This window comes from Mandrillus leucophaeus, unplaced genomic scaffold, assembly GCF_000951045.1.
Source record: "Mandrillus leucophaeus isolate KB7577 unplaced genomic scaffold, Mleu.le_1.0 Scaffold318, whole genome shotgun sequence".
Taxonomy (NCBI): domain Eukaryota; kingdom Metazoa; phylum Chordata; class Mammalia; order Primates; family Cercopithecidae; genus Mandrillus; species Mandrillus leucophaeus.
In genome coordinates this window covers 2,002,689-2,017,883 of record NW_012103343.1, presented here as the reverse complement: position 1 = coordinate 2,017,883, position 15,195 = coordinate 2,002,689, and the positions used below count along the sequence as shown (strand labels likewise).

The 15,195-nt window shown below is 35.9% G+C and overlaps 1 protein-coding gene across 3 annotated transcripts in view; it reads right to left on the bottom strand.

Moving 5' to 3' along the window:
- RIF1 (replication timing regulatory factor 1) overlaps positions 1-15,195 on the bottom strand; it is a 61,462-nt gene that overhangs the window by 2,101 nt on the left and 44,166 nt on the right. For 2 of the 3 annotated variants that reach the window (XM_011987845.1, XM_011987844.1), the window contains exons 24-34: positions 14,648-14,850; positions 13,700-13,799; positions 12,499-12,618; positions 11,250-11,401; positions 10,190-10,270; positions 10,052-10,106; positions 6,402-9,620; positions 4,381-4,527; positions 3,773-3,888; positions 2,662-2,815; positions 203-311 (exon numbers count right to left, since the gene is read on the bottom strand). In XM_011987845.1, the coding sequence (XP_011843235.1) occupies positions 203-311; positions 2,662-2,815; positions 3,773-3,888; positions 4,381-4,527; positions 6,402-9,620; positions 10,052-10,106; positions 10,190-10,270; positions 11,250-11,401; positions 12,499-12,618; positions 13,700-13,799; positions 14,648-14,850 (4,456 nt within the window). Of the gene's footprint in view, positions 1-202; positions 312-2,661; positions 2,816-3,772; positions 3,889-3,977; positions 4,056-4,380; positions 4,528-6,401; positions 9,621-10,051; positions 10,107-10,189; positions 10,271-11,249; positions 11,402-12,498; positions 12,619-13,699; positions 13,800-14,647; positions 14,851-15,195 lie in introns of all 3 variants that reach the window. The other variant, XM_011987843.1, reaches the window with a different exon arrangement.

The following is a 15,195-nucleotide window of genomic DNA, read 5'->3' as shown; positions in this document are numbered from 1 at the left end:
ACCTTGATGGAGAAGTTGACAAGAAAAACAAGTAGACACATTTGATGTCCATTCGTTTAGTTTTTCACATACTTCACATTAAACATAAAATAATTGTTGAAATAATAAGGCATGGTCAAATTAGATTAAAACTGAAAACAAAGTATTTCAAGAAAGTCAGCTGATCTTCTAAATAAAATTATCCCACTTTGCTAAAATATACCTGAGGCAAGTCTTTCTTCATCAGGTGACAAAGATTTATTTTCTATTCCATTTACTGTTTTTTCAGAAATATCAAAAACTGGAATCTCTTCTAGTCCACGAGTCTTCACCTTGTTTACACAGTTGGAGCAGAAAAAAGGCAAAACAAAACCAAAAACAAAAACAAATTAAAATTTACTTTTAATAGGAGTAATAGTACAAACACTGGAAAACATATTGTATGAACCTATGTTCTACCTCCCATCACAATTAAGAGCTAATACTGCTAAGAAGGTAGGTTCTAACTTCACAAAATACAGCATTACAAATTATTTCCTCAAAGAGAGGGTTAGAATTTAATAATATTTCATAATGGTTTTCTCAGGAAATATAGCCATGGCAGCTAAGAAAATTACATTCTATTTCCCAAGTTCAAGAATGTGGTATAAAAAAGTCTATACCAGAGACTTCCAAGCTTAAATAAAATACAGATTTTTTTTTTTTTTTTTTTTTTTTTAAAGAACACAATTTTCTGGCTGGGTGCAGTGGCTCACCCCTGTAATCCCAGCACTTTGGGAGGCCGAGGTGGGGAGATCACTTGAGGTCAGGAGTTCCAGACAGCCTGGCCAACATAGTGAAACCCCATCTCTACTAAAAACACAAAAATTAGGGTGCCTGTAATCCCAGCTACCCGGGAGGCTGAGGCAGGAGAACTGCTTGAGTTCAGGAGGTGGAAGCTGCAGTGGGCCGAGATCACGCCCCCATGCACTCTGGCCTGGGTGACAGAGTGACACTGTCTTTAAAAAAAAAATAAAACAAAATAAAATAAAATTTTCTTAAGTGTTTCTAGGACTTACGGACCACTGGTTGAGAAAATACTAAGTTCAGTAAGTTAACTTTCTGAAAATAGTAAGTTCAGTAACCATATGACTCAGCAATTCCACTTCCGGGTATATATACAAGAGAAATGAAATCATCTATCCATATAAAAACTTGTAGACACAGCAGCATTACTCGTAATAGCAAATGGTGGAAACAACCCAAATGTCTGTCAACTGGATAAACAAAATGTGGTATATACATATAATGGATATTATTCAACCTCAAAATGCAAACTTTTGAGGATAAACCTTGAAAACATTATGCCAAGTGAAAGAAGCCAGTCACAAAAGATCACAAGTTGTACAACCCCACTTTTATGAAATACCTAGAATAGGCAAATCTATAGAGGAAAAGTAGGCATTGGCTGGGCAGTGGAAATGAGGAGTGATAGCTAATGGGTCAGTGTTTCTTCTTTGGGTGATGAAAAAAGACTCAAAATTAGATCATGAGGAATATTATTTAACTGAATATATTAAAAACTAATTGTACATATAGGGTATGTGAATTTCACAAAATGTAAACTGTATCTTAGGAAAGCTGGTAAAAAAAACCTAATTCTCATAGACTTTCCCAGGACCCATGGAAACTGAATAAGAAAATACTTTAGAAACTAAATCTGTGAGACAGAAAATTACTAGTAGTTTTGGTTCTCTCTTATGAGTAACCGGTTAACAAACGTTTAGAAGATCACAAGTAACTTAATATAAAATCAAGGACCTTCAAGAATACAGCAGAAGTCTTCAGTGGCTGGCAAACCCCAGGTCTGAGAAATTCTGATTCAGAACACTGCTTACTCTATTTTTCATGTATTCAAAACTTCTGATACAGGTTGAGTATGCCTACTCCAAAAACGGAATGTTTTTTGGATGGAATGGAATCCAAATTTGAAGCTTTTTGAGCACTGACATGATGCCTAAATGCTCTAATGAGTGTTTTGGATTTCCAGATTAGGGATGCTCAACTGACAAGTAGCTGTATAATGCAAATATCCCAAAATCGAAATAAATCTGCTGAAGTCTGAAACATTTCTGGCTCTAAGCAATTCAGATAAGGAATACTCAAAGGAATACTCAATCTGTACTGCCAATGGATAGAGGGTCTCTGAATGGGTTTCAGTAGTCTGAATCCTTCTGAAATTATACACAAAATATTCTGTATAGTTTTATAGCAGGGAAGAATCTTAGCTTTCATCACCATCTTGAAAAATGCCCAATGACCCAAAATGTTCAAGTGCACAATACTGACAAAAAGGAAAAGTAAGAAAAGTAAGTCACAAATGTGGTAGGCATCAAAATCAAAATACTGTGACCTACAAATTTGTGTGGTTTTGGTAGATATTTGGATTTGAACATCTAGGTTATAGCAGTAGCAGCCATGGAATCAAATACCAAATGGTGGAAATGAAAGAGAGAAGGAGATGAACAGAACTCAAAGAGAAAACAATTTAAACATTTATCTGAGGTGCAATACATAAAGACAGTACAAAATAAATGAATCAATTTCCCTGTGCCATTATGAAGTGATCTTTTAACAAACTTCTGTAACTGTACTGCTACGTCATTTATTTATATACATCGTAGCTAACATCTAAGTTTTTACCTGCTGCTCATGATATATTCTGAGAGCCTTTTTTACATTGGACACTTTTGGAGAACGGATAGGAAGAGTTTTTATTTCAGATGCTGTAAGAGTACTCAAATCACCAATAGTTTTTATATTCTTAGCTCTAATGAGTTGTCCCAGGCCTCTTGCCCTACACAAAACAGAAACAGGAAATTATAATTATACAATTTTACTTATATGCTATTTGCAAGGGTTTATCCAGTTTAATTTCTCCATTTAAGCTCAATCATAACTGAGGTTTGCCCACAGTGAAGACAGGCACATGTATGTGTAATTTAAAATAAAATTCGAATCTGATGTGTGTGTCTGGTATAAGCAATAGTACTGGAAACTGAATGAGCCTATTGCGTACCTTGTGCTTTACATACATCTCTTTAATAGATAATTCTTAAGTATGCATAATCGCCTCCCCAACTTTAATCAGAAATGGACTTGGTATGTCTGACACACATTATTGAATCATTAAATTCCTCAGAGAATTTTAAGAATACTTCATCTCCTATTGGGGATTATGCCATGACAGGGCAGCCTGATTAACAGAGAAACTATCTCAAGGCATCACAAACTACCTAAAACAATTCTTTTAATCAAGATAGAGTGAACGATCTACACGCAGGCATTTAAGTTTCCAAGACTTAAAACATCAAGGAAATAAACTTCTAATTAGAAACAAAACAAAACACCTGATCAACAGGTTTTATGTATGTGAGTCTCATGCTTCTTACACATGATGACTTAACAGCTATGTAGTTTTGGTGGTAATCTTTGTAAACTACATCCTATAAAGTAGAAATGATATTCATATATTCCTCATAAGGTTTATATTTGGATTAAACAAGATAATGGATATAAGGGTTCAATGCAGCACATGAAGTATTACGCATACATCTTACTATATTAAGATAAATGTTTCTCATATTGCCTTATCTGGCCTACCTTCTCAGTTGTATTTTTATTTCAAAAATAAAATGTGTGTGAGAGGAATACATGCCAATCAATTCTAAACATGAGAACCAAGCATTCAAACAGTCTTCTTAAATAAAGTGGCATCTTGGAATATAACCAAGAAGCCTAAATAACCACTTACCACATGTTTGATGTAATCTGAGGTAAAATGATGTCAACTGGTGCCACACAGTTCACCAAAGCTGGGTAAACACTTTCTGTTGGGCATGGTATGGACTCTTTGGCCATTTCTGAAATCTTAGAATAAATTTCAGAAGCTGTTACACAGAGGTCAACTGACTGAACATGAAAATATAAAGTGACATGAAAACTAAAGCACTTCTTACTAAACACTTCTTTGAGCTCTTAAATTTAGGGCTACGTGATCCTGGGGACAGAAATCCTTTGGCTGAAGTGGTATTATGCTAGATAGAAGAAAGGAGAGAAAAAAACACTCAGAACCCTAGATGACTATAATTTTACAATTTTTACAACTTAGACTGCAATCATGTCTTTAAAATTTCAAAAAACATAAAAAGAGTAATCTACTACCTAATCAATTACTTGCTGGATCATTACTGCCTCTTACCACCTCTTCTCTTCCTTTCTGCTTACCGTGTAGCAGACAAAAGAATATATTTCAAACCAAGGAAGAAGTTTTTCAAATATGTTGTTTATTTTATGACACATCATGCACATGTAATTCTGTGTCTGTATACGTATATGTACATTTTAAAGCCTATAGCTTACCTTAGATTGTGTAGTAGGAGAAGTTTTCACACTTTTTCCTATAGGAGAACTATTTGAAGAATGGGACCTAACAATAGAGCATCGTCTATCAATGTCATCTGCCAATCCTGCTTGGTATATTGGATCTGCAAAGGAGACACGGCGAACCTGAAAACACAGGTCAGGATTTTACTTAACAAAATTAAAGTTTTTAAAAAATTACACCATACATTTTCATTATGAGATTACCCAAAAATAGAACGTGGGTTTAGAAAAAAGTCAGCTGCATAGTTCGTAGCAACTGCCTTCACAGATCATATTAACTCAATACCTCAATTCATTCTAATTTTCTATATGTTAAACTGTCTCTGCATAATACCAAAGACTGTGAAAAAGGTATAGTAGCAAAAACTGAACAAAGCCACATGTGGCAGTTAGAAGTGTATAATCTAGATTCTAGTAAGTTTATGGGATTACCAGATGAGAAAGAAAACTGATATAAAAACAGAAATAGGCCTGGTGCGGTGGCTCATGCCTGTAATCCCAGCACTTCGGGAGGCCGAGGGAAGCAGATCACCAGGTCAGGAGTCCAATATCAGCCTGACCAACATGGTGAAACCTTATCTCTACTAAAAATACAAAAATTAGCCGGGCTTAGTGGCGCATGCCTGTAATCCCAGCTACTCAAGAGGCTGAGGCAGGAGAGTCCCTTGAATGTGGGAGGCGAAGGCTGCAGTGAGTCGAGATCGTGCCGCTGTACTACAGCCTGGGCGACAGAGTGAGACTCCATCTCAAAAAACAAGCAAGCAAGCAACAAAACAAAACAAAAAACTTAATCTCTAGATTCTCAGCAGAAGAATTTTCAGTGGATCTTGCAAAGTTTATACACCATATGAATAACAGGAACAGGGATTTTGAAGAAACTTTTTTTTTTTTTTTTTTTTTTCAGAGTCTTGCTCTGTCGCCAGGCTGGAGCGCAGTGGCACAATCTCAGCTCACTGCAACCTCTGTGTCCTGCGTTGAAGCAATTCTCCTGCCTCAGCCTCTCAAGTAGCTGGAACTACAGCTGTGCGCCACCACGCCCAACTAATTTTTGTCTTTTTAGTAGGGACAAGGTTTCTCCATGTTGGTCAGGCTGGTCTTGAACTCCCAAACCCTCAGGTGATCCACCCGCCCTGGCCTCCCAAATCCCACGCCTGGGATTACAGGTGTGAGCCACCTAGCCTGGCAGAAGGAACATTTTCAAAGTATGTTCGTTGAAGGCAAAAAGCCAGGTGTCATGTCTATATATGCACGCTTGTATATATAAAATGTATTCTACAATGAATAGTAGGTTCAAGTTCAAAATTAAGGAATGCCAACATCATACCTTTACAGTACATCTATTTTGTTAAGTAGAAGACAAGCTGAGTTATGTAAATACATTTAACTTTTCCTACTTTTTAATTCATTCATTCAACAAACTATGTGAAAGGCACAGGGCCTGAAGCTAAAGCAGATATATATATTATAATCCAACTTTTCTAAAGTAAAAGATCTATAATTTAGCTGAGGAAATGGGGATATAAATAACTATAAATAAGATCATATCTACAAGTTGATGAAGGCATATGAGATTTAATTAGATATGGTCTGGAACACATATGTAAAATGTAAAACAGCATAATGTTTCAACACACAACAACTGTTAAATCTGCTTTATCAATGGCAGTGTTGCCTATATTCCTAAATCTGTTTCCTCATATTATGGTATTGGGAGCCGAAAAGATGTTAGGAGCCTTATCAATTTTGCCAAAAGTGAACAATGTGCAAAGCTGCATAAAGATCTTTAGTGCTGTAAAACGAAAGATTTATCTAAAAAGCTTCAGTCTCCTTTTTTCAAAACCTTTTCTTCTACCTATCTTTTTCCTAGCAACCATTATGGTAAATAATCAAATGAGTGGCCATATAATAATATTTTGTCATTCACCAGAGGTCACTGTATGGCCAAAATATCCCAACCAAATACTGGGTTCCTTAATATTCAGCCTCATTCTCCTTACCTTGTTAACAGGGGATGAGATTTCCTCTTCTTGGGATCTTTTTAGTCCTCTCTTTAAAATGCTCGTAGATGGAGAAGCCAAAGGAGACCAGACACAGCGTGTCTGCATGCCACTAGGACTGTCATTTGCTGACAGAAGTGAAGGATCAAGTTCCCTTAGTTTCTGAGGAGATGCATTATTGTCTTCTGTTATTAGTTCAGAGATAGCTGTTCCAGATGTCAGAGACTGTGATGGTTCCTCCACTTTCTCTGAAGTATGGTGATCTTCCTGTAAAATATCACTTTCCATTACCATGTGATTGCTATCTAATTTTTCTTCAGATTTACTACATTCAGTATTTGTTTCAGTTTTATTAGCGTCAGTGAGTCCTTCTTCGGTGCTCCTTTCAACTGTGTCACGAACAAAGTTTTCCACTTCTACAGTCAACATTTTTGTTTCAGCTTCATCAGGCTTTGGGGTTTTGGTATTTATGCCCTCATTCTCTGTTTCACCATCATGACCAGTTTCAGCCTTCACCTCGCCAATCATCATTTCTTCATCATTTTTCATTTCTGTATTTGTTTCTTCAGATGAGTGTGGATCAGACACATCATTTAGTTCCCCAGCTGCTGTTTGATCAGAAATCTCAGTTTGAGCATTCAATTTTACAGGTGTAGTATTATCAGAAAGACTAATATCTGAATTAAATTCCTCAGTTGCTACTTCTTTAGCATTCAGTTTAGCTGTGTCTGCTTCAGAGTCATCATTTCTTTTATTTTCTATTGCTGCTTCTTCAGAAATACCAGTTTTGGTTGTCTCTTGTTCACGGAAGCTAGCTTCATTTCCTACATCCAATTCCACAGTTTCTACTTTCTCTAGATTGGATTCTGTTACTTTACATGCATTTCCTTCAACAGTAACATTCTCGAGACTCATTTCCATTTTGGGGGTTTCTTCTGGTTTTTCTTTTGTCTCCAAAGATTCCTGTGAAACATTTTTCGAGTCACCTAAACACGGGCCAACAGTTTTAAAATTTTCATTAGGTGACTCTTGGCTTTCAAGAGACATTGCTTCACTAGAATCCATATCACAAGTTTCCTCTCCAAAGTTTACTATTCCAGAAGGAAGAGATTCTTGCATAGTGTTTTCTTTTGATTTGGTTTCAGAAATAATTAATGAATCATTAATAGTATCATTATCCTCTTTGAGACCCAAATGAAAATTCACACTATGATGTTCATCTAAAAATTGTCCTTCAGAACATGGATTAGCTTGAGAAGTTTCTGACATGCTTACAGGTGCTTGCGCATCTGCCTTTTTTGTTTCACTAACCTCTACATCATTATTTTCTGTATTCTTTAACCCAACGAGTGACTTTTCCTGAGGCTGTGATTTTTCCCCACAGCAATCACAACCTTTAGATCTCCTCACTCTCCTACTTCTCTTGTGTTGGCATTCAAGTGTTTGAAATGTTTTTTCTGAAAGCGAAGAAACATCTGATATGCCGATTTTTGAGGATTCTCCCAAACTACAATTATCAAAAGAGTCTCGCTTATGTAATCTCTTAATGGCATTTCTAGTCCTTAGATTTGATTCTGGCACAGGTAGACTTGTAAAGGAATGTTCAGCATATTTGCTAGTTTCATTTTTTTCCTCACATGGATTTGGTAAATCATCAGGAACTTGCAATAAATCTGAAGTTACTGTAGAATCCTGACATATTACAGTACTACTTTCATCTTGTTTTTCACAAATCTGAGGTTTTATGTTTACGTCTTCTTGGGAACTTGCTTTACCATCATGTGACTGATTTTCAGCTTTTATACATTCCTGTTTCACCACTTTCTCTTCTTGATCTTGAATGTCAACACTTTCGTTGCTTTTGTTTTTCCATTTTCCAGATCTCTTCTTCCTAGAACCTTCTTCTTTTGCCTCCGAACTATCAGATTCTGAGTTTTCAATGCTGGAAAGCAAACCCTGAGAAGCTCTTCTTGTTTGATACCGTGTTCGGCCTCTGACTAGTTTCTCAGAGGACTTATCTATATCCTGACTACCATCCCCCTCAGACTTAATGTTATCAGGGTCTGGCTTTTTTTTGTTTTGTTCAGTTTCTGCATTAGCACTGGTTTCCCCAAGAGTCTTCTCATGTAAATTATTTCCTTTCTCAATTAAATTCTCTGGTACAGTTTGTTCAGAAATCAGTTTTTGTTTAGGTAAAACATCATCTTTTATATGCAACGGACTCTTCTGAAGAGGTTTTTCTTCTTCCTTACGTCGTTCCTTTTTTTGATGATTATTTTCTTTATCTTGGCTTTCAGTGGTAGACTCTATTACTTCTGAACGTCGCCTTGACGACCGTCTAAGGGTTTTCTGATTTGGAGTTATCAGAACCAGACTATCCTCATTTACCAATTGATCTGTTGATAATACTACTGGGGGTGTATTTTCTTTGGATTCCAAATTAATTTCTACATTTTTCTCCTCAACAGTATTAGTTTCCAATAATACAGCATTTTCCATTGTTGCTGCTTTAAGCTTTGTATTGTCATGCTCCATTACAGATTCAGAAAGATGAACCTGATTATCTGACACACATTCTGTTTGATTAAGCAAACCAGATGGGTTATTTTCTAAGACTACCATGCCTTCAATAGATTCCTCAGTATTTTTCTCCTGCTCAGATTTTATTAAGGGCTTAGACCTTTTATTCCCTGTTTGTTCAGCTTTACCAGCTCTCCGGCTTGATCTCTTAGTTCCATTCACTATTTTTTCAGAATCAGATTTTGAAAAAGTCCCTTCTCTTTGCCTTGCTTTTGGTAGAAAATCTGTTTTAATCATGGTTTCCTGGTTATTTTTCACTGTAACAGTTGATGAAATATTATTCAAGGGGGATGGACTAAAAGGTCTATTTTCTGAACCATCAAACTTCTCCAAAGTAATAAAGGTTTGCCTCCGACTTGTAGGGCATGGGGGAGTTCCAGAAACAGTGGCATTAGAAACTGAACTACTGCTGACAACGAAAGAATTTTCTGTACTAGATGCACATTCAGTTGATGTTTTCTTTGATGAAATTAAAGCCTTTTTTCTGTCATCATTATTACTGTTCGACATTTCTGGACTGGTTTTGTCAAGAGAACCACACTCATTATTTGAAAGGGAGGCCTTTTCAAGATGTTCATCCGTACCACGGTCTTCCGTGACATCTTGAGGAATGACAATGTCACTGTCCATTTGCTCCTCCTGCACAGAAATACATATATATATACACACACACAGATTAATAGCTGGCAAACGAGTTTGACTTTCTGGGAAAACTTTAGTGTAAAACTTCAGTAACCCAAAGATAGTCGCTGACATAATATATGGCAACTATTCCAAAGTTAGTGGTAGATACCTAATAGTTTGTGTTCCTAATAGTAAACATTCAAGAAAAGCCAAGTACATTTATTTTACACACACACACACACACACACACACACGCACACACACTGACTAGTGTCTGCTGATATTCTGCTAGTATCTGAATGGGAGTTAACAGGAAATCATACAATAAATCTACAATAAATCTTAAAATTAATAAATGGAAGACCTACAGACATTTCAGCAGTTTAATAGACTGTATAATAGAAGGGTGATTCTAAAAAGCCCAAAATATGAAATGCCAAACATACCGTAATCATCATCTTAGAATCTTCCTTTGGTTTTCTGGTTAAAGTAGGAATTTCCCTGAAATAAACAAGAATATTGCTTTTATAATTATTTGACAATGAATAAAACAGATATAAAAGTTTGATGGCTTCTGTACTTACATAGACTCTTCCTGACTATACTGAGTAAATAAGGTATCCTGGGAAACATCCAGATTATTATACATGGCAGGAATATCACACCTGAAAAAAACTGTATATAAGTAACTTCAAAAACCGGATGATATCCTGACAATTAGCAATTAAACTTATGGCCAGGGACGGTGGCTCACGCCTGTAATCCCAGCACTTTGGAAGGTTGAGGTGGGCGGGCTGCTTGAGCTCAGGAGTTCAAGACCAGCATGGGCAACATGGCGAAATCCTCTCTCTACAAAAAATAAAAAATTAGCTGGGTATGATGGCATGCATCTGTAGTCCCAGCTACTTGGGAGGTTGATGTGGAAGGATCACTTGAGCCTGGGAGGCAGAGACTGCAGTGAGCAGAGATCATGCCACTGTACTCCAGCCTGGGTAACAGAGAGAGACTCTGTCTCAAAAAAAAAAAAAAAAACAAAACATCAAAAGAAACTTACAATTCTACTAAATTGTTATAAAATCATAACCTAAAGGTGTATTTCCCAGATATTCCATCAAACTGTCTTCCCCTCCCAATCTACCTCAGAGAAGAAATTCAGTTTATAAATATTTGGTACATTACTAGGTTAGCTTTATACATTATGAAATGCATTTATGTACAGTATAACTTTTGGCATTAAAATTCAGTACATGTGGCTGGGTGCGGTGTCTCACGCCTGTAATCCCAGAACTTTTGGAGGCCGAGGCGGGCGGATCACAAGTTCAGGAGATCGAGATCATCCTGGCTAACATGGTAAAACCCCGTCTCTACTAAAAATACAAAAAAATTAGCCGGGCATGGTAGCACGCGCCTGTGGTCCCAGCTACTCGGGAGGCTGAGGCAGGAGAATGGCGTGAACCCAGGAGGCAAAGCTCACAGTGAGCCGAGATTGCACCACCGCACTCCAGTCTGGGCGACAGAGCAAAATTCCATCTCCAAAAAAAATTAGTACACGTATTTTAGTTTTAAACACAAAGTTATAGTTTTCTTGCATGAAATCTAAGCTTGAATATCAAATACCCAACTCAAGATAAAAGGCCTACAAACCGCTTTGTTTTGAGAACTTCTTTTTGATGCTCAGTTAAAATTCTTTCCTTTGCATCTTTTCCTTGTGGAGGTATAAACACAAAGTCAGTAGACTTTTCCTCTTCCAAAAGAATTTCATTCTTTACTTTTAAAGATGAAGATTCAAGTTTCAGCTGCAGATTTGAAAAAATAAGCAAATGTACATTTTAGTTTCCAAATTATTTTCCAATATTTCTATCACTCTCTTCTAATAATGACACCATTTTTCAATAGTGATTACGAAGTTCATGATACTCATGATCAATAACAAATTAGTACAATGTTCCCCACTTTCTTTCTGCATCTAATAAGTACTGAGAAAGTAGAAAATATTAAATCTCTTTACAAAGTAGGCAAGTCTGTGCTTAACTACAAAGTATGGACAAAACCATTTGTCAGGCCAACACATGGAAATGAACTGATTTGGAGGGAGGAGAGTATATTTGCAGCTCTCAAGTTGAGGCAGGACTTAGTCAAGTAAAAGTCACCAATACAATATGCCCTACATACAATTAACTTTGGTACTACAATGTTATCTTAATAAATGTTCATTGGAACCATTGCTTTAATTCTACTTATAGCTGCTACAAGAATGTGGCAGAGGTATTCTTAAAAAATAACACTTTTCTTTCATTTCACCAGGGCCATGGTGTCAAGATTCTAGAATAACCTTTACTGGAGGCCATGGAAGAGAGGACTGTTGTCTAAACGTCAGTTAACTGGCAACCAGCATGATACTTAGTTCAGATTTGAGCTTAACATAGGTGTCTTATCTAGGCATTATTTATTTCTAATCAAAATATTAAGTTCTGAAATAACAATTCTAAACAAAAGTTCTAAAATATTTTCCTCTTGTGCTACCTATGTTATTCATAACTGTCTCATTCCATCTCGAGGGGGCTGCTGCCTGGAATAACTACATGTAACAGTTACATAGAAACTTATCTTTCCTAACCAGGAATCATCACCCAAGGCTTCCAGGTTACCATGCTATCCTGGTATTGCTAAGCATTACACAGAAACTTATCTTTCCTAACCAGGAATCATCACCTAAGGCTTCTAGGTTACCATGCTATCCTGGCAGTCTTTCTAGACCAAATGCTCTCAATTCCCCTGCAATCCCAACCTTTATTTAGTCTTTTAGTTTTTCAATTCAATTTTCAAAGTTGTATGTAAGTTACTATATACTTTATCTTTAAAAATTTGATTAAATATACTTTTGAAAACATACTTTGGCTGCTGGTTTCGTATTTTCTTTTTTATTCTTTGTTTGTGCCAAAAATGAATCTCTTTTTCCATTTGATTTTCTCTCCATGCCACTTATCTTCACATTTAATTGTGAATTTTCTGTCTGTTTTAATAAAAACGAAACAATTTCATTAAATACAACAGCAATATTTTGCTTTTCCTTTTCACGTTTTAAAAATTCCTGCCCAATAAATAGTAATTGGAAATAATGTCAAAATTTTTCTAATTATTCAATCCTATAAAAATCGAAGAAAGGAAAGTCACTGTCTAATTCAATAATCGCAAATGGCTTTGGTGTCTCTTTTATACTAGCTGTTTAATACCAATCAATTTTATGAATTCTGAAAATGAGACATATCACATAAATACATAAAGTGAATTAAATTACTAGATTCAAACACTCTAGCTGTAACTGAAAATATTTCTAAGAGAATATTCAAAGCCATAGAACTTTAAACATTAAACAACTGAGGGTTAATAGAGCATATTTCCCCTCAACAGAATTTTACAGATGAAATACCACTGAACTCTTTAACAAGTCTAAATTGTTAGTTATCTGGCAGAAAATTTTTACTTCAGCCAAAACCAAATGCGATACTTAGTTGGCTATTAACAGTCTTTTTTCTCTGAAAGATTCTAAACAAAAACTACCTATACCCTAGCTGCTCCTGAACAGATAATAAGTCTTCTAAGAACACTCCAGCTCACAACTCTATAGTACTAGTGCCTTTAACTCCTAGATCTTCAGGCAGTAATAAAATATTATTAGCCAAAGAAACTTTGCTCCTAATGCGATGTGACAGCAAAGATGTGTTTTTCTGATAGAAGAAATGAGAAAATCAATTTTTAAAAAATGAGAAAATGAACAGCAGCTCTGGCTTAGACATGACTAAGTAACCATTATTTCCAGTTTTTCCAAAGCAACAATTACGTATTTTACGCTTTGTGAACAGCACAGATGAGGTACCTGAGTTCAAAACAAATGATTAATGACAAGAATTAGAGATTATTTACATAAGAATCTCTAGTGAAAATCACAAAAGTAATTTTAGGCCACACAACTGACAAAATGCAAAAAGCCTATGTTACAAACCTCTTTTCTGTTCAGGTTCTACTTATTTATAACTTTCAACAAATAACTTAAATGTTCAAAAACAAATGAACAATAAAACCCCCCAACTTACTCCATCAGAATATGGTCCACTGGATTCCTCCATCATTTCAACAGTTTCCAAACCAGGCAACAGGAGCAGAAACTTTTGTTTGGCTTGCGTTAGTACTGGTCTTTAAAAAAGTACATAAAATACACACACACCTTAAGTCAAGTAGTACTGGTGAACACTGATGACCTGTTAATAACAGCACTTTAATTTTTAGAGCAGCAAAATACATCTTTATTTTCAAATAAAGACTGTTCCTTACTATGCATATATAAAACTGGGAGAAACTAGGCAATTTTTGTATTTTTCCCTGTAGTTTTCTGAATTTCCAAATTTTTATCATGGAAAATTCCAATAAGAAGTAGAATATTATATAAAGTATTCATGTCTAGCTTTAATAATAGTCCAGGCAGCGCATGGTAGCTCACACCTATAATCCCAGCACTTTGGGAGGCTGAGGCGGGCGTATCATGAGGTCAGGAGACCGAGACCATCCTGGCTAACACAGTGAAACCTTGTCTCTACTAAAAATACAAAAAATGAGTCAGGCATGGTGGCACACATCTGTAGTCCCAGCTACCCGGGAGGCTGAGGCAGGAGAATCACCTGAACCCGGGAGGCGGAGATTGCAGTGAGCCGAGATCGTGCCACTGCACTCCAGCTTGGGCAACAGAGTGAGACTCTATCTCAAAAAAAAAAAAAAAAAAAAGTTGTCCATTTCCTGTCCTCCTTTGTCTCTTTTATTAAGGATAATTTAAACTGCTTTTCTTGGTTCCTGAAATCAAGGTTATTCTAAGCACCTACGAGAAGGTGAAATAATGTTTAATAACTTGTGTATTCCAAATATAATATTTCAACTAAGGAACCCTCTGTAACAATACCCCATAAGAAAAGATTATTTTAAACCAAAATATCAATCTACATGATCACAACAGAATAGTTAGTTGTATGTAAGTTTTGTTGTTAGCATACTTTAACTCTTCAGGATAAACCAACAGCGTCACTTTAGCAAATGTGGCATTCCAGAACTGAGCACTCTGTTTTCGAATCTGTTTATTCTTGTGCAGAAATATTATGCATAATAGTGGGGAGAGTTGTTCAAGAAGTTCACTGTCGTAAGTTCCGGTGTAGCTGAATTGCAGGCAAGCAATAATTTCTCCCAGTAGCTTTTCTAACTAGGAAAAAGGAAAAAATAAAAGCAAAAAATATACTAAACATTAACTCACAGAATATGTGTTGCTATTTCAATTTTTAAAATTAAGAAAATTTTAAACTAACCCCCATTGTTGCCTTAAATATATATCCCTCTTTATAACTTGACAAATTATCAGGTGAATTTACTTTGGTTATTAATATTACAGTTCAATTTTGAACTTATTTTCTATTAACAAAAGAAATTATGTTTTTGTAATAATTATAACAAGACAAATAGTTGCCTACATATGTTCACCTAGAAAACTTTGGGTCCAATCGCCATCATATATAAAGGGATAAGCTAAGAGTTGATTAACTAGGCTGGG